Source organism: Rhinatrema bivittatum, chromosome 6 (genome assembly GCF_901001135.1).
Source record: "Rhinatrema bivittatum chromosome 6, aRhiBiv1.1, whole genome shotgun sequence".
Lineage (NCBI taxonomy): Eukaryota > Metazoa > Chordata > Amphibia > Gymnophiona > Rhinatrematidae > Rhinatrema > Rhinatrema bivittatum.
Genome location: NC_042620.1, coordinates 250131239 through 250153800, shown reverse-complemented (window position 1 = coordinate 250153800; position 22562 = coordinate 250131239). Strand labels below are relative to the sequence as shown.

The window sequence follows — 22562 nt, the reverse complement described above, 5'->3', positions numbered from 1 at the left end:
AATTCTCCAAAGAATAGGTAACCAATGCTAACATAAAATAACTGGAGTAATGTGTTCTCTAGGTGGGAGTCCAGAGAAAAGTTTGGAAATCCAAGTTTGAAGAGGATGCGATGAAGTGGAAGAGAACAATCACTGATGGTCTGGTGTCAGAATGTGATGTGAAGTATTGTTGATGAGTGAAGCATAGGAAGGAGAGTAGAAAATCTGCTGGTGTGCTGATGGCTGCACTGGAAGGGCATAGTCACTGCTTGTACTGGTGGCTCTGCTGGGATCACAAGGACGGATACTCGTGATACGTTGCTGTGATGGGAGGGATACCTACTGTGGAATGAAAAGGAGGGACACTCGCTAATGAGAAGCTGCCCCCCCCACCTCCAGGTTGGGGGTGGAGGCCACCACCATGGAAGTGCTCTGTCTGCGGGTTGGGGAGGAGTCCAGAGGCTGGTAGGAGGGCCGGTTGAGCTCAATTTAAGCCAGGGCCGGTCCTGCCCACCAGCCTCTTTCTTTCGGCGCTTTTGCTTAATTCCGCGCCTCTTCTTATGCTCTAGGTCCAGTGCATGTGGCCGGGGACCAGTGCAGGCCATGAGCAGAGCTGGGGGTGGCAGGTAGATACTGGGGTAGGGTGGGGTGTGTGGTCTCTGGGCTCCTCATCAGGTAAGGGAAGGCCTCCACTGCAGGCAGCTGCTTTGGTGCCTGTCTTCCAAAACAAAAAAACAAACAAACCCAGGATGGTATCCTGATTGGATTTGGGCCATTGCCATGGTGAGTGAGAGGCTAGAGTCAATTGGCACATGGTGCTTTCCCCCACCAGGTGCGTGGCTGAGGTATGCTGCACCATTGACGCAGGTCCTCAGGGGAGCCCAGAGCTTGTCAGCCCAAGCAGTGTGGCAAATTTTAATTCCTTGCCTTCAGTGCTGCATAAAGATATTCCTCGCAGCCAGGGAGAGGGAGGTGCAGTGCAGTGTGACCCCCCCCCCCCCGCATCATTAGTGCATCTGGGAACATAAGAACATAACAAAAGAGCATAAGATATGCCATACTGGGTCAGATCAAGGGTCCATCAAGCCCAGCATCCTGTTTCCAACAATGGCCAATCCAGGTCACATGTACCTGGCATGTACCCAAACATTAAATAGATCCCATGCTACTAATGCTGGCAACAAGCAGTGGCTATTACCTATTGATTAATAGCAGTTTATGGACTTCTCCTCCAGGAACTTATCCAAACTTTTTTAAACCCAGTTACACTAACTGCACTAACCGCATCCTCTGGTAACGAATTCCAGAGCTTAATTGTGCGTTGAGTGAAAAAGAATTTTCTCTGATTTGTTTTAAATGTGCCACATGCTAACTTCATGGAGTGCCCCCTAGTCCATGTATTATCCAAAAGAGTTAACAACTGTTTCACATTTGCCCGTTCAAGTCCTTTCATGATTTTTAAACCTCTATCATATCACCCCTCAGCCGTCTCTTCTCCAAGGTGAACAGCCCTAACCTCCTTAGCCTTTCCTCACAGGGGAGCCATTCCATGCCATTTATCATTTTGGTCACTCTTTTGTGTACTTTCTCTAGTGCAACTATATCTTTTTTGAGATGCGGCAACCAGAATTGCACACTGTATGCAAGGTGCGATCTCACCATGGCGTGACAGAGAGGCATTATGACATCCTTCATTTTATTTGCCATTTCCTTACTAATAATTTCTAACATTCTCTTTGCTTTTTTTACTCCCACAGCACACTGAGCTGGCAATTTCAATGTAATATCAACTATGACGCCCAGATCTTTTTCCTGGGTTGTAACTCCTAATATGGAACCTAACATCGTGTAACTGTAGCATGGGTTATTTTTCCCTACATGCATCACCTTGCACTTGTTCACATTGTATTTCATCTGCCATATGGACACCCGATCGTCCAATGGGACATATGCTGTTCCACTGCAGTGGCTTGCTCCAGTGCCTGCAAAAATAGTTTTAAAACAAAAAGGACTTGGGAGTAAGCAGAGCCTGCCTCATTAGGCATGATGCTGTGAGGGTTACCTCGGCAGCACCATGTGTGCATTGGAACCAGGTCACGATTCGATACATGGGTGCAACACCGGGGAGACAGGCAAGCCTGATTTCCATCTCGGTGGAGGTTTTCCACAGAGCCCGGCAGTCGAGAAGGCAGGGAATGCAGCCCTGGGGTATGGGCTGAGAATTTGGTGAATGTCTGTATGAGTCTAAGCCCCCCACCCCCTAACCCAGAATCGTCAGCCAGTTTTCTTAAAGGGGCTGCTGCACGATTGTCCGAGGGCTGGAAAAGGAGCTCTCAAAGCCATTAGCCTGGTAACTGCGGTCGGCTTCTTGGTGAGGGACCCAGCGTTTGGCAGCACACTGTGATGCTGCAAACCCGTCGCTTGTGTGTTCCCGGTGATCTTCAGTAGGGGAGGAATCTGGGGAACTGAGAGCCAAAATGGTCAAGGCAGAAGTGGTTGGTCGGCAGTAGTGTGGTGTGGGAGGTCTCTTCTTCTGTTCCCAGCCACATCTTCCCCTCCCCCATTGGGACAGTGAGTCGGAGGGGAGTGGGGCATACAAGGGTTGCGTGCACGACGGGTGGGCCTTAAAGATGGGTGAACCAAGGACAGTTCGGGCAGAGGACTTTCAACTTTCCAGCATGGCTTTGAGGCATCTCTTCCAGCGCACTCGGCACAGGTAGCTTCCCCACGGGCCACCAGCACGCCACCGGCAGAATCCAACCCACTGGCAGCAAAGAATGGAAGAGGCCCAGCAGGTCGGCGGCAGCCATAGATTGGAGAAGGCCAGGTTGGCCGCCGGCATGGCCAAACCTACCAGCGGCAAAAAAGGAAGAAACGCTAGCAGGCCGCCAATGGAGCCCAACCTGCCAGCAGCTGGCATATGTGGAAACTCTCCGGATTTGACCTGGAGACTCCAGAATTCCAAAGGAATTGCCAGGTCTCTGGATCAAAACACCAGGGTCGAGTGTTGCTACTGCTCAAAGCTCCTGTGTGGGCCCGGATGAGGAAATCAGCTGGGCCCATGGGGGCAGAAAGAAGGTGGAGCTTCAGGCCCGCGCCAGAAGGAGCAAGGAGAGCATGAAGCGCGCGAAGGATCAGAACAATGCATAGGTGGGCCCTCACCTGAAGAAGGAGCAGGGGGCGTGTCAAGGCACACTGAGCTGGAAGCGGCCACGTACTGGAAGATAAAGCAGTCCTGTAGGCAGCGTGAGAGAGGTGTGAAAGCTATTATGTATGTTTGGACATATTTGTATGAGGAAGTAAGTGTGTGAATGTGTATGTGGAAGTGTTAAAGAGTGAGTTAAGTGGGTTTGTGTGTGGAAGAGAGAAGTATGAGTGGGCATGTGCATGAGAGCATGTATCTCTGAGTGTGTGAGAATGAGCACGTCTGTGTGTGTGTGTGTGTTAGTGTATGCCCTAACTTCCCCAGTCTTCTTGCCTCCCGCTCCCCCCCCTCCCCAATTCCACAACAATCTCAGAGTGACTACAAATCAAAATTTCCCAGGTATGCCGGCAGGCTGCCAGCGGAGTCCAAGTTGCTGCTGGCGAAAAATGGAGGCGGCCAGCGGCTACCTGCAGCAGAAGACAAGGCAGCCACCAGCTGCCTGCTGAGCTCATTGGCCCACAGCCAAAAGGTAAAATGTGAGTGGGATAGAGGAAGAGTGTGTGTGTGTGTGTGTGTGTGTGTTTTTATGAGAGAGATCATGTATGTGTGAGAGCGCATGTGTATATGTGTGAGGGCATGTGCATGTCGGTAAGACTGTGTGTGTGTGAGAGAGAGAGCATGTGTGAGCATGTGTGTGAAAGAACATGTGTGAGTATGTGTATGAAAAAGTATTATGTGAGAGCATACATATGACAGCATCTATGTGTGTGTGTGTGTGAAAGAATGTGTGAGCATGTATATTTGTGAAAAAGCATGTAAGAGAATGCATGTGTGTGTGTGTGTGTGAAAGCATCTTTGAGTATGTGAAAGAGCATGTGTAAGAGCATCTGTGTGTGTAAGAGAGAGAGAATGTATATGTGTATATAAGAGGAAGAAAATGCCCCATCTTGCCCACACCTCCCCGCCCTAATCCAGGGCAATTTCAGGATGACTGGAAATCAAAAGTTCCCAGGTATGGAAAGAGGAGATTTTTAAACCTTTCTTGGTTTTAATTATTGGGTGTTATTTGATGTATTTGCTATTTTAAATATTTATTGATATTTGGGAAATTTTGTATAATTTTTGTATGAGATTTTAATAGTTGTTATTCTATTCATAAGCTGTTTTTGAAAGATGTATTCTTTTTATTAGTACATTTTTACTATTATGATGTTTTATATTGTTTGATTTTATTATTTTGAGGAATAGAATTTCTATTTTTCCATTTTTGCACTGCATAGTGTTTGGCTTGTTGAGGTTTCATGTTCAATTTTTGTTCACATGTTTCTGTTTATATTTTATGGTCTCTTTTTTTCTGTATTTGGTGAGAATCTGCCTGTGTACTGCATGTGATTGAGGTGAGGTATTCTGCTGGCATGCAGTTTCTGTGGAGGGATCTATAGCAGCTTGGCTTCTTCTGTTTTCCATTTGAAATAACCGAAAGGGTACCGTGTCTTGGGGGGGGGGGGGGGGGGCACGATCTCATCCCTTGCCTCAAGCAGCAGGTTGCCTCCAGCTGCCCTGTGAATAGATGTTCGACTGTATAGGGAGAACAAGGATCAGCAGAATGAAGGAGACCTCATTTGGAATACTATGTACAGTTCTGGAGACTGCATCTTTAAAGTATATAAACAGGTTGCAGTTTGTCCTGAGGCTGCTCAGTAGCCTTCATTCTAAATCATGACAAAATTAAGGATCTAAACATGTATACCCTAGATGAAGGGCAAATTATGGCAGCTTTGATAGAGACATTTAAATATTTCAAAGGCTTCCATGCATGGGGGGCGAGCTTCCTTATTGGAAAGGTCTAGAACAAGGGGCCATGGGATAAGAATGATAGTGGGTAATCTTAAGAAATACCTCTTTACTGAGAGGGTGGTGGATGCACAGAGCAGCCTCAGAGAGGAGATAGCGACATCTCCCTGAGGTGGGGAATCAGTTGGCTTTACTCAAGGTCAGGCCTCCTTCGATACTACTACATCATCTTAGATATGGTTTATACAAACAGCTGCCAGCTTACAATAGCCTATGTGTTTGATGGCAGACGACCTCACACCCAGTGACCAGGGGGCAGCACAGCATGAGCATGGAAGTGTTTTGTGCAGTTCAGTAAGGTCAGTTAAGTTGAAAACCTTCTGCTTCAAGCAACAATAGCTTTGTTGATTAATGGCTATTCTAGGCAAATAACACTGATCTACCTATTAAGTGCCCTTCTCTATAACGGCAACTGCCTTGGTTGTATGTTGTAGCACAAGCTAGGCTATTAATTTTAGATAACCCCTGGCATCATCATATGTCTAGTCCTGTGACAGACCCTCTCATTTGTCTTGGACAGATTCATATGTTTAATCCTGAGTCTGGGTCCTACTGCACCAGTGGTTGACTGGCTGCCATGGATTGCCTAGTAGTGGTGCATAATTATACATCTTTTGTCATCTGCTTTGTTCAATTAGGCATGTATTGTATTTGGACATCTGTACCCGGCATCCCTGTGTCATATGTGTTTGCAGACGTTGGCTTGCAACAGGCTGCTCATATACCCTCAGCTAATTGTTTCTGTGGCACTGATTCCAGTCGCTGGATTGAGAATTCCAGCTCAAACAAGCTGTTTTTTCCCATGTCACAGAATCTGTTTGCTTTATCTTCCATCGTTGATAGACTTAGCTAATGACCGCCTTTTCACAGGCCCCATTTATTCAATGACCACATAGCAGGTGAGCCAATGTTATTACTTTTGCGGCTAATTACCTCATTCCTTCAGTTACTCCTGCTTGCTTTATATGGACCTGGAAAAGCTACCTCTAAAGTCTTCCTCTAGGCATTTCAATCTTGCTGTGCTTGGTAGGATGCTTTTAATATCTTCCTGCAGTTGTATGGCTCCTTCCTCATTCATTCAGTTACTCAAGCTTGCGGGCGAATTTAGGTACCGTTGGCGCACCCCTGGTCTAGTCTGTAGTGCAGGATGGTGAATGGTAGAAGAGCACAAAAGTTGGTTTCCATGTGTAACTTCATGCTCTGGCCATTTTCTCCCTGTGTCTATAATCCTATTGTTTGCTTCCATGTGGATTGCATGCTTTCTTTCTCTTCCAATTACTTACTCCTGCGAATGAATGCTGGTACAGTGAGCCCGTATTCCCAGTGTATTCTCCACTGCAGGTTGGCTGGCTGAGAGAAACCTGCTGCAGCTAGCATTCTACAGATCCAAGACCAGTACATATAACACATCCTTACAGGAACATTCTGGGATGGGCTTCTATCAGTGCTAGCTCTTCCGCACTGTTTTCTCTTTCATGAGCTGTTGCCTCAGCTAATGACTCCTTGTTTTCTAGGCACGACAATTCCTTTAAGATTCAACAAGGCAACATCATAGCTTGCGCAGCCGTGTGCTATCTTGTGCTTGTTGTCCTCTTTCCGTAAATTAATTCAAGTGTGATTTGTATGCATCCTGGGTCTAATCTATAGTGTATGTAGTCAAGCTTTAGAGGACCCTGGAAGGTGACTCTTTAGTATTCTGGAGATGTAATCTCCCGGCGTTTGCTGTTATAGCTATAAGTTCTTTTGTGAGATCCTACGGCTCTTGTATCCTTGCACTATACAATATCTATTAGATTTCTTACTGCAAATTCAGTCACAAGACTGTGCAATTTGGCAGATTTATTCTTGTGAATTACATAATTTAGTGTGGGCATTTCACACTCCCTAACCAAAATGGGCTTGGTCTTCGATTTGTTACTATAGGCCGGCTGGCAGATTAAATCACTTTTGTTCAGTTGGCAAAATGGTTCTGCTTAGGACTGTGGTTTTCTGTTTTGCTATTTGCCACTGATGAGGGCAGAGGTGCCATTTAGTGATTGTTGATACCCTATAGCAATATCTCTATTCTGCCTAACCAAATATTGTTCATGCTTTGGTGACACCTGGTACCTCGGGATGCCAAGCTAGTGTATGGTACCTCGGGATGCCAAGCTGGTGCATGACTCTCGTCCATATTAATTCCTATGGGCGATTTCAAGTATCGTTAATCTGTGCCCCAGTTCTGGTTCCTTTGGACAAGCCTTGGCGACCTTGGGGAAGCAATGCAGGAACAAGGCAGCTTTGTCACCATACTTTAGGCCTTCCACCATGCATTCCAGCTCCTTTGCTGGGGGTGTCAAGCTTGCCTTTTGCAGTTCTGGCAACCTTGTGTTAGGATATGGCCACAGCTGGGTTGATGGAAAGCACATAGCAAGCTACCGTGGGGCTTGTGATAGGGTTGACCATGCCCTAAGGATGCACAGCAAATGCTATTTTGAAAGTTGATCAGGCACAGAATATCAAGGGGGTACTCCTGCTCCTGTTTTGCGCACAACAAATGTGATGTGAAAGTTGGTCAGGCAGTGAACACTAAGCGGGTACTCCTGTCACTGCATTGCAGGAGTGGGTGAGAGTGCAGATGAGTTGCCTGTCAAGCCTTCTGCTTGGATGGGCCGGGACTGGCTTGCTCACCCCCCACAATACTTGTGCTGCATCTTGAATAAGGCAGTCCTGCTCTTGCTATGGACCAGGACATGAGAGGCAAGGCTTCAAAGGGCCTGCGTCTCCAGTGCCTGAATATTGCATTAGCATGATATTTAATGAGCCTTTACGAACTGCAACTCAGATGAGAGCATGGTCATTCTATAGGGATTGCAGAATATGTTTAATGGTTTGACCAATGCTGCGGCCATATCCAACCAATAAAGACCTTCATTTTCGAATGAAGTCGTGTCAGAACTTTATTTATGGCTTATTTAATGGAAATTAGAGAGGGAGGCGATGGGAGGTGGGTAGAGTTGATTAAATTGGGATTGAGGGAGGAGGTGAGTATGCACCTGCCATAGTTGTGTTAGTGATAGCAATTTGAGGGATACCCACTCATTTTTTGGTGGCTCTGGTGGGATAAGAAGGAGAGATAATGACTGCTTATAAGGGTGAAGGAAGGAATATTCATTTTTATGTTCGTTCGTTTATTGGAATAAGAAAGGATACTCACTGAGATGTTGGTCTTTGTGGTGGGGTATAAGGAATCTTTGGCTGGTTAGGTACAGGCAGCACTGGCTTTTCTTCACCTGTTATTACCTTCCTTCTTCCTGTATGTTAATGTAAATTGAAGAGTAATAAATCATCAGAAAAATGAAAAGAAGGCGGTGAGGGTAGTGGATGGAGATGAGAAGAAGGATAAAGTAAGAAACTGGTGTGGAAGAAAAAGGCAATTTTACATAGGATACCTGTAGCATATCAGACTCACAATTAGTAAATACTCAGTAGTAATACCTTGTGATCCCATCTGCTAGCAGGAATTTGTCAGTCCCACTTTTAAAGCAGCAAGTGAGCTTGAAGTAATCATATCTCCAGCTATGACCCACTAGCCTTCTTGTTTACTATTATCTTGGGCAATCTTTAAGCATCCCTCAGGCCTGTAGGCTCATTTTCAAAGGAGGAGGAGAACCAAGTCAAGCTGATCAATTGCTGAAGGCAGTAGATATTCCACCAGGCTCCCTTCATAGCTGAGTGGACTTGTTCCTATTAGTCAGCTTGCCTGCCTGAATTCAGTCCTGGATCCCCTCAGTAGTTCTTCCTCCCGTAATGTAATCAGCAAGAAACTATAACTACAGTCCACCACCGGATGTGGAACTGCTCCTCTTTGGAAGCAACTGGAAGGGCCAGATGTTAGAATTTCTGACTGGGTGGCTGTTTTGAAGTTGGTTGCTATTATAGGTCTCTCTGTGGTGGGAATAGCTATTTGAAATTTTTGAGTTGGGGATTTATTGTTATTTAATTGAATTATGCTATTACTATGTGAGTTTTGGGCAAGAGTGTAGTTTTTTGGATGTTTATCATTATAGTTTGCAATATGACTTGTTTCTATTCCCTATGAAGAGTATGGATCAGTTTGTAGCCAGGAAAGGAAAATTGGTTCTTACCTGCTAATTTTCGTTCCTGTAGTACCATGGATCAGTCCAGACCCTGGGTTATGTCACCAATCCAGCAGAGGGAGGCAGAGAAACATTCTACTGACTCTGACGTATACCCTAGGGTACCACCTGCAGTCCATCAGTATTGAACGATATCAAAGCAGAAATGTAACTACTAAAAAACTAACTAGCTATTTAAACTCTATAGCGAACTTCCAACTCACAAATCCTAAATGGAAGCAGAATCCCCCCAAAAAATCTTGGGAATGAACAAGAAACATGAAGAAAAGTAGACAGCATGAAAAGCAGTTTAGAAACTAAAACAGTGAATGAGCAGACTCTCCGAAAAGATAATTGTGATACACAGACATAAAAGGGCGGGCATCTGGACTGATCCATGGTATTACAGGAATGAAAATTAGCAGGTAAGAACCAGTTTTCCTTTCCTTGTACATACCTGGATCAGTCCAGACCCTGTACCAGAGCTGATTTAATTGGGGTGGGACCCCAATTAAATCAGTCCCGCTCGGAGAACACTCTCTCCGAAGGCTGCCGAACTTGGAGCCTGGACATCTAAGCGGTAATGACAAGCAAAAGTGTGCAACGACTTCCAAATCTCCTGAGGAGAAACTAGTTGACATTCTGCCCAGGACGTAGCTTGCGACCTAGTGGAATGAGCTTTCAAACCTTCAGGAATATCTCAACGAGCCAAAAGATAAGCTGATCGAATTGACTCTTTTAACCAACGAGCAATCATAGCCTTGGAAACATTATGACCCTTACGAGGGCCACTCCACAAAACAAATGATCAGACAAACAAAAACTGTTGGTAACTTCAAGATAATGCAACAGTACTCGTTGCACATCCAATTTCTTAAGATCCTTAGAAGAAGGATCCAAACGATCTAAACACAGAAAAGCAGGAAGTTCTATTGACTGATTTAAATGAAAAGAAGATACTACCTTAGGTAAAAGAGATGGTACAGTCCTTAAAGAAATGCCCGCATCAGAAATTCTAAGAAAGGGCTCTCTGCAAGACAAGGCCTGTAACTCCGAAATTCTATGAGCTGAAGAAATAGCCACAAGAAAGACCGCCTTCAAGGTAAGATCTTTCAAAGTCACATGTTTAAGGGGTTCAAAAGGGGTCACACACAGAGCCCTAAGAACCAAGTTCAAACTCCAAGCAGAACAAGGGTTCCAAAACGGAGGATGACCAACCAGCCACCAGGATCAGAGAAAGGGAAGGGATATGCAGCAAGGTGCTGACCCCCACTCTTTCTAGAGTTAAAGGAAGCCAATATTTATTTATTTAAATCTTTTTCTATACCGTTGTTAAGGTGGGAACCGTCACAACGGTTTACAGTAAGGCACAAAGAGTAATGCTATTAAAATCTATCAGTTTACACAGGTGCCATAAGGTTCGGTAACATAGTTTTTAATCAATGTTAGTTGTTAAATGAGTGTGAACACTATCATGTACAGGTCAATTCTATAGCGGTTTTGAGTCTAGGACTCATTCTATAAATGTAACTTATCCTTTAGTGATATTTCCTTGCCAGCCCAGCCCCCTAGCCAGTTTACCGTGCTCTTGCCTTGTTAAGTGAGTTTCCTGGAGAAAAGCTGCTTGAGCTCCCTGCTTTTTAAGAAATTGCACAATTTTACATCTTTCAATCGGAGAGGATATACCTCTCACGTTCAGGGAAAACACGTTATACAAAACCTTAAGATATTCTCCAGAAAAGGTTACAAAGATCTGTAATCTGAATACCACCAAATGGGTGAAAAGTAAATCCAACCAAACAAAAGATTCTCCTGCAGTGCACAAAACATAATGCTGATGAATAGTGAGCTCGTCTCTGTGGGTTTTAGATTTTGTAAATTTTCCACCATAAGACAAAACCCCACATGCCCAACCTGTCCCATACCTTCTAACCCCATCAGTAACCAGAGGCAAAGCAACCAATGAACTCCCCTGTTAAAATCCCCTGAACTTCAAAGGCCAAGAAAATCTCTCATCCTATTAGTCAAAAGGCCTAAACCCAAATCCATCCCACAGCCCCATCTTATCCAATCTCAACCTCAAAGAAACCTTTGCAGTTCCGAGCAATATCTATCAACCAGCTTAGAACATGTGCGCCCAAAAACAAGAAAGACAAGCAAAGAAAGGGGAAAAGAGGAAACATAAAAAAAAACTAAATCCATAAGAGAAACATAAAAAAAGGCAAAGTCCCTTACAAGTCCTGACAGTAAAAGTTCAAAAGCAATTTTCTATCCTGTGGTGCAGCTAGATCTTACTGCTGACAAACTAAGGCTTCTGATCCGTGGCGTAGCTACGGTGGGCCTGGGTGGGCCATGGCCCATCCACTTTGACCTCAGGCCCACCCAATTGGGAATCAAGCAGGGTTGGCTTAAGGGGCGGGCCAATGAGGTGCTGAGTTGAAAAGTGATATGCAGGCAGGCCTTGACTTTTTTTTTTCCCCAGCCGCAAGTAATAAGTTCTCTGTTGTGCCACGCTGTTGGGATTTCCAACCCCCGCCAGCGATCAGAGTCTCTGCATGGTGGCAGTAAGTTGTGGTGCGCTGGCGGGGGCTCTCACCCCCCCCAGCCAACGATAAGAGACCCTGCACGGTGCCGGATTGTGATGCGCTGGCAGGGTTCCCACCCCCATCCAGCGATTAGAGGCCTCCTGTGCGGCAGCACTTGATGCACAGTTGTGTCCTGCCAGCGGGATACTTACACCTCACCGGCAAAAAGGAGGACCACATTGGGAAAGATGTGAGTCACATGGTGTTGAGACTGAGAGGGAAAGGGAGTGAGTGATTGAGAAGGAATCGGAGGGAGTGAGAGTGAAGGGGTGAGTAACCTGAGAGGGAAGGGGAGGGGGGCAGTGGGAGGAAGAGGGTGAGAGTAAGGTAAGGGGGTATGAGTGACAGTGGTTGGGAGGGAAGAGAGGTGATAGTGGAGGAATGGGGTTGAGTGACTGAAAAGGAAGAGGAGGGACAGGGAAGGGAGGAGGGAGGCAGTGGGAGGATGGGGGTGAAAGTGAAGGAAGGGGGTTTGAGTGACTGGTGTGGGAGAGGGAAGACAGTATGAGTGGGAGGGAAGGGATGTGAGAGTGGGGGAAGGAGAGGGGGATGAATGACTGAGAAGTGAGTGAGCGGGAAGGGAAGGAGGAGTGAGGAAGAAGAAGTGAGTATAGAAGAGTGACACTGGGAAATGTGTATCTGAATATTTCTATTTGTTACAGTATAGGGAAAATGCAATTGTTTTTATTTTCTGGTGGTGTTATACTGCAGGAAGAGTCTGGTTTTCTGGGTTTCTAGTTCAGCGTTTGTCTCCATGTTTCTCTTCTTAGTTTGTGATCAGTTATTCTGTATTTGGTGAGGGTCTGTTTGTGTTTTGCATGTGGGACCTAGGTGTTTTGCTAGCGTGTAGTTTCTATATCAGGATCTGTAGCTGTTCAGCTTGCTCTCTTTTTTCAATCTGTACCCTCTAGTAGAAAGGTGTATTATGTTGTACAGCAGTGAGCATGTGTGAGTGTGAGAGAGAGCATATATGTGTGTGTGAATGAACAAATATGGGAGCCTGAAAGAGAACTGTGAGACAGTGAGCATGTGTGGGAGCCTGAGAGAGTTCCCAGGTATGGAGAGCAGGGAAATTTTCTAATCCTTCTTAGTTTAATTATTGGGTGTTATTTGATGTATGCTGTTTTAAAATATTATATTGGTGCTTGGGAAAACTTTAAAAATTTGTATGAGGTTTAAATTATTAGATGTTCTATTTCTCAGCTGTTTTGAAATATTTATTCTTTTTATTAGTATTAGAATTTAAAGAAAGAAGTAATGCTATTCTGTTTTGAGTTGAAGGATATATGCTAAATTATAATCATTCTTTTGTCATAACACCAGGAGGAGTTTTAGAATACTCTGCAGGATATCATGATGTATGTTGAGATGATTGTCTTTATAATACACTTGTGTCTGGTCAACTTTAAATTAAGTTGTGGGGTATTGTTTCTTGAGACACCTTTAAATATAACTGAATTGTTTCCATAAGTGTGAATATGGTTTAGTGTTGGTAAGTGCTTGAAATAATTGAGTTAAAATATTTTTAAGTGTCACTCATGATGCATGACAGATGCTGCAGGCTATTTTAGACATTCATTGTCTAAATTACGCTTAGGGCCTGATTTTAAAAACATTTACTAGAGTAAGTGGACTTTGTAAATTGCTACAATATATGCCATTGAATTGTCCATAGGATTTACTTCAGTAAATGGCTTCTGAAAACTGCTACAATGGTATATTACATTTACACGCATAACTCCTTTGAAAATTACCCCTAAGGCATTATTTATTGATAAGATGAACACTTAGTTGCACTAAGGCCTACCCCTTCCCATACTGTGGGAAAAGGGTAGGACACAGGAATATCAGTGAGAGAGCACAACATATTCGAGAAAACAAGAATCCAACATAGGGTTTGCAGAAATAAAACACTAAGAACAAATACTTATGTGGCCAACCCTTCGGTTTGCCACTAGATGGTGCTATGTCCCTTACCATCAGGACTAGTAACAGCTGGTGGAATTTTCTATTCTCTTTCAGTCTCTCCATTGAGCTGACTGTGATTGGCTATCCCAAGGGCATAAGGTGGAGCTAAAGATAGAAAGTGTGCAGTCATTTTGAGTTGGCTCTTGAAGAGTAAGGAATTGTTTATCCTTTCACCCTGCTGAGTTTCGGCCCACCAACCCAATTTTGTATTTTTTCTTGCGTTTAGAGGAGATTCCTTGTCAGTGCACTCCCTTTCTGAGAGGGTCTGCCTCCTTTTTGAGAAAGAAAGATTTTTGTAGAGTTTGGTCAGATCTTTGATTAGTTTTCTTGATTTGGTGAATACCCAGTACCCTTTGGAAAGGGGCAACCCCTCCTATCCAGGGAGCAGAGCCTCTGCTCCCTAGAAGGAAGCAAGACCAGCGACAGCATTACCCAGCGTGAGATATTTTGGACAGACATGTTTGGATTTTTCCCTTTTTTGTTAGTTTTTGTTTTTTGCACAACTTGGAGGAAGGAGATAGAGAGTTTAGGTCAAGACTGGAACATCAGGCTTCTCTCCCACAGAAGTCACACAGAGAAGAAGGCGAGAACGAGATTGTAACATCACGACCTGGAGACTCCCAATCGGATCTGCACCCCAAAAGGGATCAGGGCATCAGACTGAACTTTGGACTCAGGTAAGGATGTTTTCATGACCTGGGGCTACCCCCTAAGATTCTGCAATTTACTGGGCTGTTTGACAGATGAGAAGACAGTGGCAAGCTCCCTCCCAGGAGCTAGGGAGATGGACACAGGCACCCCAGCAGAAAGACTATGTAGATAGTTCAGATGTACAGTTTCGTTTGTGGAATCACTGGGACAGTGATTGACCTTATGGAAATAATCAGTGAAATTAATTTGAACACCCAGTCTGAGTCCAGCCTGTTTATCCCTGAGGAGAATACCGCAGCTGTGACACACACACACACATCAGGAGAGACACTCCATCACCTGGCCCACAAAGGATTTCCTTCCCCGACTACAGAAAGAGTTCACCCCTGGGAGGTGCAGGAAGATGGGGAAGGATGGCAAGGGCAGCCCCGATTACCAAATACTTTTTTGGCCCTATAGGAAACAGCAACCTCCCCCAACAAAGGGTTACACTTATCTAAGCACAAACACGGACTGCAATCTCAAAATAACTCATGGCATGACACAAATGGCACGGGGAGAAAGGAGCAGCGATGTCAGAGTTAGCGTGCAACCTGTAATAAGCTACAGACTCCTTCCAGCTGCTGATGCCACACAGCCAGGTCTTTCATCCTCAGCGTCCTCAGCAGCCCTTCCTTTACCATCATCCCCACTGACGTCAGCACCAGGCCAGATTAAGGCCAACTGATGCCCTAAGCACAGCCCAACAATGGTGCCCCCCCTTGGCCCTTCCCATTGCTTAACTGACAAGGCATTAAGAGCAATAAAGTGTTGAAGGTGAAATAAGAGAGAAAAAATTCAGTTTTCTTCCAGGCCAACCCCTAGGCCAGACCCCACAACTACATTAAATATAAACGGTTTTAAAACATTTTATTTAACACTAAATAGCAGTAAGTAATATAAGCCAATTATTTACTTATAACTAGGGGGCAACAGAAAAAAAATGCAAATTTGCCAGACTCTGTGGTACCCCCCTTCCCTTGGTGTCCTACGTACGTGCTTATTTTGCTTAATGGTTAAGGAGGCCAGGTGGAAGATTTGGGGGTCTTCTCACAGGAAGAAAAGGAGCAAAGATGTCAGCTAACCACACAAGGTGTAATAGTGGCAGACGCCTTCCAGCTAACGGCTCTACACAATCAGGGCTGATAAGGTGTCCCCCCAAACCTTTCAAGGGAAAGTAGACCAAAGGGCAGTGGGGTGGGGCCCCCTCCGCGTTTTCTGGGGGTAAGTGATGGGTGGAGGTCTGGCCCTTTGGATGATTTGAAATGCTGGGAAAGGGAGGGGACTGGGCCCCCAGAGGTGCGGCAGATAGATTGCCAGTAATATTTCCAACCCTACTACAACCCCAGCAATTCTGCTCCCTGCCTTCCCCATCCCCTGCATCTGCCCCTTGAGGTAGCGAGGAGTAGGTGCGGGTGTAGTGCACCTCCTTCCCTTCTCGCTCTCACCCACTCTGCACCTCCCCTCCCATATCTTCACTCACCACTCATATTCCCTTTCTTTCCTTTCACTCATTCACTCTTCTCCCCTCCATTTCCTCTCATTCCCTCCCATCATTCACCCCACATTCACTCCCTTTATTTTCTTCCCTCTAATTCCCTCCCTTTCCTCTCACTCATCTTTCCCCCACCCTTCGCTCACCCCTCTTATTCACTCACTTTCTTCTCCATTCCCTTATCTCACCCCACGCCCCACATTTCTCTATCTCACTCATCCTTCTCCTCGCCCTTCACTCACCCCTCTCATTCACTCCCTTCCTTCTCTCCCCACCCTCCTGTCTCACCTTCCCTCTCTCACCCTCCTCTTATACCCCATCTGCTTTCCCTCTCCCTCATAACTTCTGACACCTTCACATTCCTCTCCTCCTCTCACTCCCCATCCTTGTCACTCCTTTCCCTCTCTAACCTTCATCTCCCTTCCCTCTCAACTCCTCCCTTGTGCCCCTTTTCCTCTCATCCCCTCCATTGCTCCCTCTCATTCCCTCCTTTGCTCTTCTCTCTCCACCCCCTCATTCCCTCCTTTGCTCTTCTCTCTCCACCCCTCTCTCGTTCCATCTTCATTCTGTCACCCACTCTCTCACTTTTTCTTCCCTTCTTTTCCCCTCCCCACTTTCCTTCCCTTCTCTCCCTTGGCTTACACTTCCCCTAGCTTCATCTTCAGCTGATGGGGCCTAGCCTCCCTGTCAGTGGTTCAGTTCAGCAGCACAGGTTACCGAGTTTCTGTTTCACTGAAGGAGCCTGGCATTTCCATCAGTGGTGTGAGTTGGTCGGCTCTCTTTTTTGCTGAGAAATCCCACCAACTTTTGTTGTCACTGTCACCACTGCATTGTCTTTCTGCTTCCACTGGTGCAGCCTAGGAAAACATGCCAGCCTTTATGCTACTGCTGACACCATGCGTGAAAAAACCCCAATTTCTCTGTGGGCCGCATCCAGCAGCAGGAAGGCAAATAATGGAGAGCTGGAGATATGCTATCCATGGATCAGTCCATCCTGCAGGCATAGTTTGTGGACTCCTGTACTAGATGTTCAATATCCTTTGACTCTGAAAATCCCAGACATGATTCTTCTGAATTAGTAGTTTCTCCTTACATCTTTTGCAGATAGTGCTCAGGAGGAAACAAAGTGAATGTTGCACTGGGGGAGCCTACCGACGGAGAGACCGCGCTGAAAGGCGCTCGGGTGAGAGGGCTTACCCCAAAGGTGTGTGACTGGACTTCCCCATTCTGTCGTCATCAAAGCCCGCCGGCTGCACCTATTTAAATCGCTGTGCAGCCGCGCGCCAAAGGGGCGCGCCCCTGGGAGGAAAATCTTTTCGCAAGTTTCAACTACGGAAAAGTGAGTTTGAATGGGGAAAAAGAGAAAATTGAGACCTGCTGCCTCTACTCCCGTTGGGAAAGAGATTAAAGGACCAATGGACCAGCACATTCATAGAAGGGTGAGTCAAACCTCGAGGGAAATCATCCCTGATATATCCTTTTCGTCGGGTGCCTCCGATAGCCCTGCCCAACACCAGGATCCCAATAACACCCCGGGAGCTCAAGGGATAAATAATGGAATTAGCTCTGGGTTGGAAATAACACCTCCAAGAGGCCAGGGAGACATCCTACCAACACAGGATGAGACATCTCTGCAGACAGCAGAGATAGTTAATCCTGATAATATAACATTGGTGGATGTATGGAAAGCTGTCACTAAAATGGAGAGGATGATATCCTTGTCCATGGCCCAATCTACCAGCTTTTCCCAGGAAACTAGGAACACATTGGAAGACCACAGCAAGCGTATTACACAACTGGAATCAGAGAGCGCGACCTCCTCATCACAGATAATTTCTTTACAAGCATCTGGAACTGTTTTCATTAAAGACTCATTAATGATATACAAACAACTAGAAAGTATAGAGAATACTATGAGGGGTAAAAACTTCTATAGGGCTGAAGCAGGAAGTTGGCTGAAGAGGACTTCCGGTGGGGCTGGGGGCTTTTCCTGCCGCTGGCCCTTTAAATATCTTTGAAGAGGTGCGTGCCAGTGCCTAGGAAGGGCTCAGAGAGGAAGCAGGACCATGGATAGCGGCGTCTTTGCCGCAGGCAGAGGAAGGAGCAGACTGAGGAGCAGGCCCTGACGGCGGCACTAGGCCGCGAAGAGGAATCAGCAGATCTGGAGGCGGCTTCCTGCCGCAAAGAGGAGCCCTGAAGGCGGCGCTCAGGTCTCACAGATGGGACGGAGCAGGGGTGGCGGCACTCCTGCCGCATAAGATGGGTCCCGACAATGGCTAGGACGCGACAAGGGAATCCTGGCGGCGGCTTCCCTGCTGCAGAAGCAGTGTCAGCAGGAGCGGCTTCCCAGCCACGAAGAGGAGGTCCCGGTGGCTGCTCAGGGCCGCAAGGAGCAGTGCTTTAGTGGCAACACTAGGCCGCGAAGACAGCGACGGTTCGGGGCTGCAGCGCTGGAGGTAAGTGGAGGCCTGCTTGCGGGATGGGGTCCGCGAGGAGGATCGTAACAAGCTGGCCCTAGGTCCCTGTAGAAGAACAGGATTTCCACCTCCTCTCCCATTCTTGCCATGTCTGTCCTTTGATGATGCCACTGGCAGTGGTATGATGGAATTTTAAATAGATCACTAGTGACACTGGCTAGCAGGTTTAACAGTGTGGGCACACCCAGATAATGAATAGATAGATAATGGTCACTTTGATTAGAAATAAAGCTTTCAGCTAAAAATTCAAATAAATTTAGAAGCTTAAAAGTTAGGCCCCTAAATTTAGGATTGCTATTCATTTGCCTAGATTTAGGTTCCTAAATTAGATGCCTAATTCTGAAAATAAATGCTAAGCTCCTAACTTTGTTTCGAGCCCCAACTCTGTCCCTATAGCTACACACTCTTTAGGTTCCTAAATTTAGAATCCTAAATAAATTAGAGGCCTAAATGTAGGGATTTAGCCCTAGTACATTTTCAAAAGGACCAATTTAGGAACCTAACTCCAAAAGTTAGAAATCTAAACTCTTTGAAAATTGGCCTCACTGCAGCAGTTGCTTTAACCCTTGATAATAATACTTTAACACTGTCTGTAAGGGTCAACAAAGAGATTGCAATGTCTCCTAATATAACACAGATAGAAAAGGCAACCGCCCAATTTGTTTTCTATTTAAATATTTATATAAACTTTTTCTTTTTCTCTAAGTCAGAGCTTCAGAACGTCTCTCCTTGCTCTCTAATATCCAACAGAGAATTGACTCTACAAAATGATGACTGCTCAGAGTTAAGTTTTGCTTTCTCTTTCAGGTTAAAAATAAAATTAAGAAGTCATACTGTGATAGGCTGATTGAAAAAGTGCTTCACCTTCATTGGTCCTACTTCTTCCTTTTCCCTTCCAATCCCAGTTCTGCACTGTCTGGCTTGAAGAAGAAAAATCCTTGCAGGTTTGCTTGCCCCATAGACTATAATGTATCCGAAAAGAAATGCAAATGACAGTTGTTGTTAGTTTTGAAGGCCCATCTATTTGTTTCAGATGGAACAAAATGAAACAAAACTGGGTTCATTTGTTTTATTTTATCCATTTGTTTCTAATGAATGCACATCCTTACTTTCCAGTGGTTTTGAATATTTTCCAAAGAAAACTGTCAATGTTTGACATGACTTTCCTTCCATGAAGGCATGTTAACTGTTCTATATTAGTCCTAATTATTCTAAATGAGCTGATATCATATCTCTGATAATTTTCCAGTGTTTTATTAAATATTCTGGTGAGATTTACTAGTTTATAATTTTTGCAACATCTAGAATACTTATTTTTGCTTATTTCCAGTCCTTTGGTATTCTCCTTTCTCTTAATGATTCCATGATTTTTAATTAACCCAGCTTTTGTAGTTCTGTAGACATTTGTTTTAGTAGCCTTAGATATAACATCTTTGCTCAGATTGAAAATTAGCTGGTTAACCTTATAAAGAATTTTCCTGATTATCTTTTTATAAAATTATATTTTCATCTACCATATTCCTCCTTGATCATTCTTCATTTCATTCATTACAGTGACTTCTAGTTTCCATTTTCTCAAGAATTAGTTGCTTGGTGTTTCCACCATCCCTGATTAACACAGGAAGTATTGTAAAAGTGGGAAAAAGACCAGAGAGAGAGAAGGTCAGAGAGGCGGGGGGGAAGTTTGAGGGATAAAATGAAAGGTTTCAAAGGGAAAAGAAAGAGACTCACCATACAGTTGTTCTATCCCATAGATATCATCCTGGGGCAGCTTGTAATGGACAAGGTTTCCTACTGGACCCTGGTAATATGGCTTCATGATGGAATCTTCGGCCGATGAGTGGGCTAATCCCAAGGCATGGCCAAACTCATGAACAGCCACTGCAAATAGATCTGTTCCATCAGACTCTGTAAAGAAGGAGGAAGATAGATACAATACTTTACTATTACAGACTATTCTAATGTATGTGGAGATTAATCTTTTAATGCTGCAGATTTCATCTAAACTATAAGAACCATATGCAGATATAAAACATGTTGCAGGACATCTGGGATAGTGCTTTGTGTTTATAGTGTCAATCACTGAAGGCTGTTATTGTACAGGGATTCTATGTCAAAGATGGCAAACCAATATTCTTTGCTCTGAAGACTGACTGTTAAATTGCTGGGTATACTGGCAATGTATGTGCGTACGTTTCAGTTTATTTATTTATGTATTTATTTATGCAATTCTTATATACCGTGGGTCAGAACACATGGGTCTATCTTTATCTTTGCAACCAACCTGATATTTAAACACAATGTTCCTGTATAGTTTGTGTTGGAAGAGCAGATTGTTAATAAATTATGTGCATACTTTAAATCATTTCAATGAAGATGTAAAGTATGTGTGTATATTTTTTAAAATGAAGGGGCAATAATCCAACATTTTTAGCCACATAAAGCAAGTTTTCTTTTCTGTAAACAGGATTTGCCATAGACTTCAGGATAAAATAGCCATGACTCATAGATGATGCCAATTGACAGTGCTGAATGGACTCATCTCTTATTGTTCAGTAAAACCTTCTGAGCATGCCTGGAAGTTCCCATGAATGTGCTGCCTCATGATCCTCTCAGTCTTTTACAGAGCTTAAGCTTTATGGAGGTAGTTGACTATCCAGGGAGGCAAACAAGTAATAAGCATGGCTAATTCATCCTGCTTCTATGGAGAACCTGGTTTACAGTTAAGCAAGCCTGAATTAGCAGAGCTGAATTAGCCATGACTTGTGGGACGTCCCAAGCTGAGGGTTGTGCAGTGACCCCCACCAGTGGAAAGTGAAGAGGCTGTGCAAAACTGCTTGCCTAAAGCTGTCTCTTCTTGATATGTTATCCAGAGAATCGTGGGATGGGAAGGTGTGCACAGAAAACCAAATCACAGCTTTGTAAATGTTCTCAATAGAAGTGGCTCCTTGAGGTGAGCTACTGAAGCCACCATGGCTCTCACCTGATGAGTCTTGATAGAGTCTGTAATCTGTAAGCCAGCCAGCACATAATAGTGCACAATACTGTCCATTAGCCAATTAGACAGAGTTCTCTTGGCTACTGCCACTACCAATCTATTGGGATCAAAGGACACAAACAGTTGAGAGGCTTGACAATGAAGTCGAGTCCTTCTCAAATAATATAAGGTGGTTCTCGTACAGTCCAAGGTGCAAAAAGCCTTTTCTCCTTTATGTTCATGTGCTCTCGGGAAAAAAAAGTAGGCGACCTCAATAGTTTGGGTAATATGAAAAATGAACACCACTTGGAAAGAACTGAGGGTACAACTACTCTGTTATGGAAGAACTGAAGATAAGGTGAATAGGTTACCAGGGTTTATAATTCACCAAGCTCTTCAAGCAGAGGTGGCAGCTACAAGAAACACAAGTTTCCAAGTGAGAAACTTCAAATTTGCTGACTCCCAAGGATTAGAAGGAGGCTTCTTAAGTTGAGCTATAACTACATTAAAATCCCAAAGCATTGGACATTTACTAACTGGAGATTTGGAATACTAAAGCCTTTCCATAAACTTGAGACCAAAGTATGAATAAAAAATGTAGCTTCTTTCACCTCCTAGTGATCTGCCACTGTAATGCTGAGGTGAACTTTCACTGATGAGGTACTAAGAACTGAAGATAAATGGCAGAACAAGTACTGGAGCAAATCCCTGAGGCTATAGGAAAAGGGGTCCAGAAAGCTGGACTGACCCCAGGATGAGAGACCTCTTCCACTTGAAACTGCTGGACCTCTAGTTGAAGGCTCTCTCACTGATACTAAGATATCTTCTATTCCCTTTGGGAGGAGCAAAGGAACGACTACTGCGTGTTCAACATCTCTCTGACATCCCCTAGCAGGAAGTTGCTGTTGTTGTTGATGTTAGTAAGAATGGAAAGAACATCTCTGAAATAATGGATGCTTATAAGAAAAGAACTAATGTCTGGCCAGAAGTGGTTGATCTTCGACTCACAACGATTGTATCGTGAATCGATGCTCTTTAATTTGAGCCACTATCTACTTGACTTTGTTCTAAAATTGTCTCTGATAAAGGGGACATCTGCAAGACAATCATGAAGGTCTTTACAGACTGCTAGCCTGTAGCAAGTCAGCCTTTGGCCCCAATGACTACCGCTGAAATACTGGCTATAGTGTCAAACATTTCATAAACCGATTGGATAAGGTGCTTCTCAGAGTCTTCTGCGTCCTCCACTGCCTTGCGAATTTCGGCCTGCTCTA

At 44.7% G+C, this 22562-nt stretch overlaps 1 protein-coding gene across 1 annotated transcript in view; it reads right to left on the bottom strand.

Annotated features, from left to right (window-relative positions):
- MMP25 (matrix metallopeptidase 25) overlaps positions 1 to 22562 on the bottom strand; it is a 109416-nt gene that overhangs the window by 29503 nt on the left and 57351 nt on the right. Inside the window, exons 5-6 of the mRNA XM_029606779.1 lie at positions 20043 to 20219; positions 8175 to 8271 (exon numbers count right to left, since the gene is read on the bottom strand). Coding sequence (XP_029462639.1) covers positions 8175 to 8271; positions 20043 to 20219 — 274 coding nt within the window. The remainder of the gene's footprint in view (positions 1 to 8174; positions 8272 to 20042; positions 20220 to 22562) is intronic.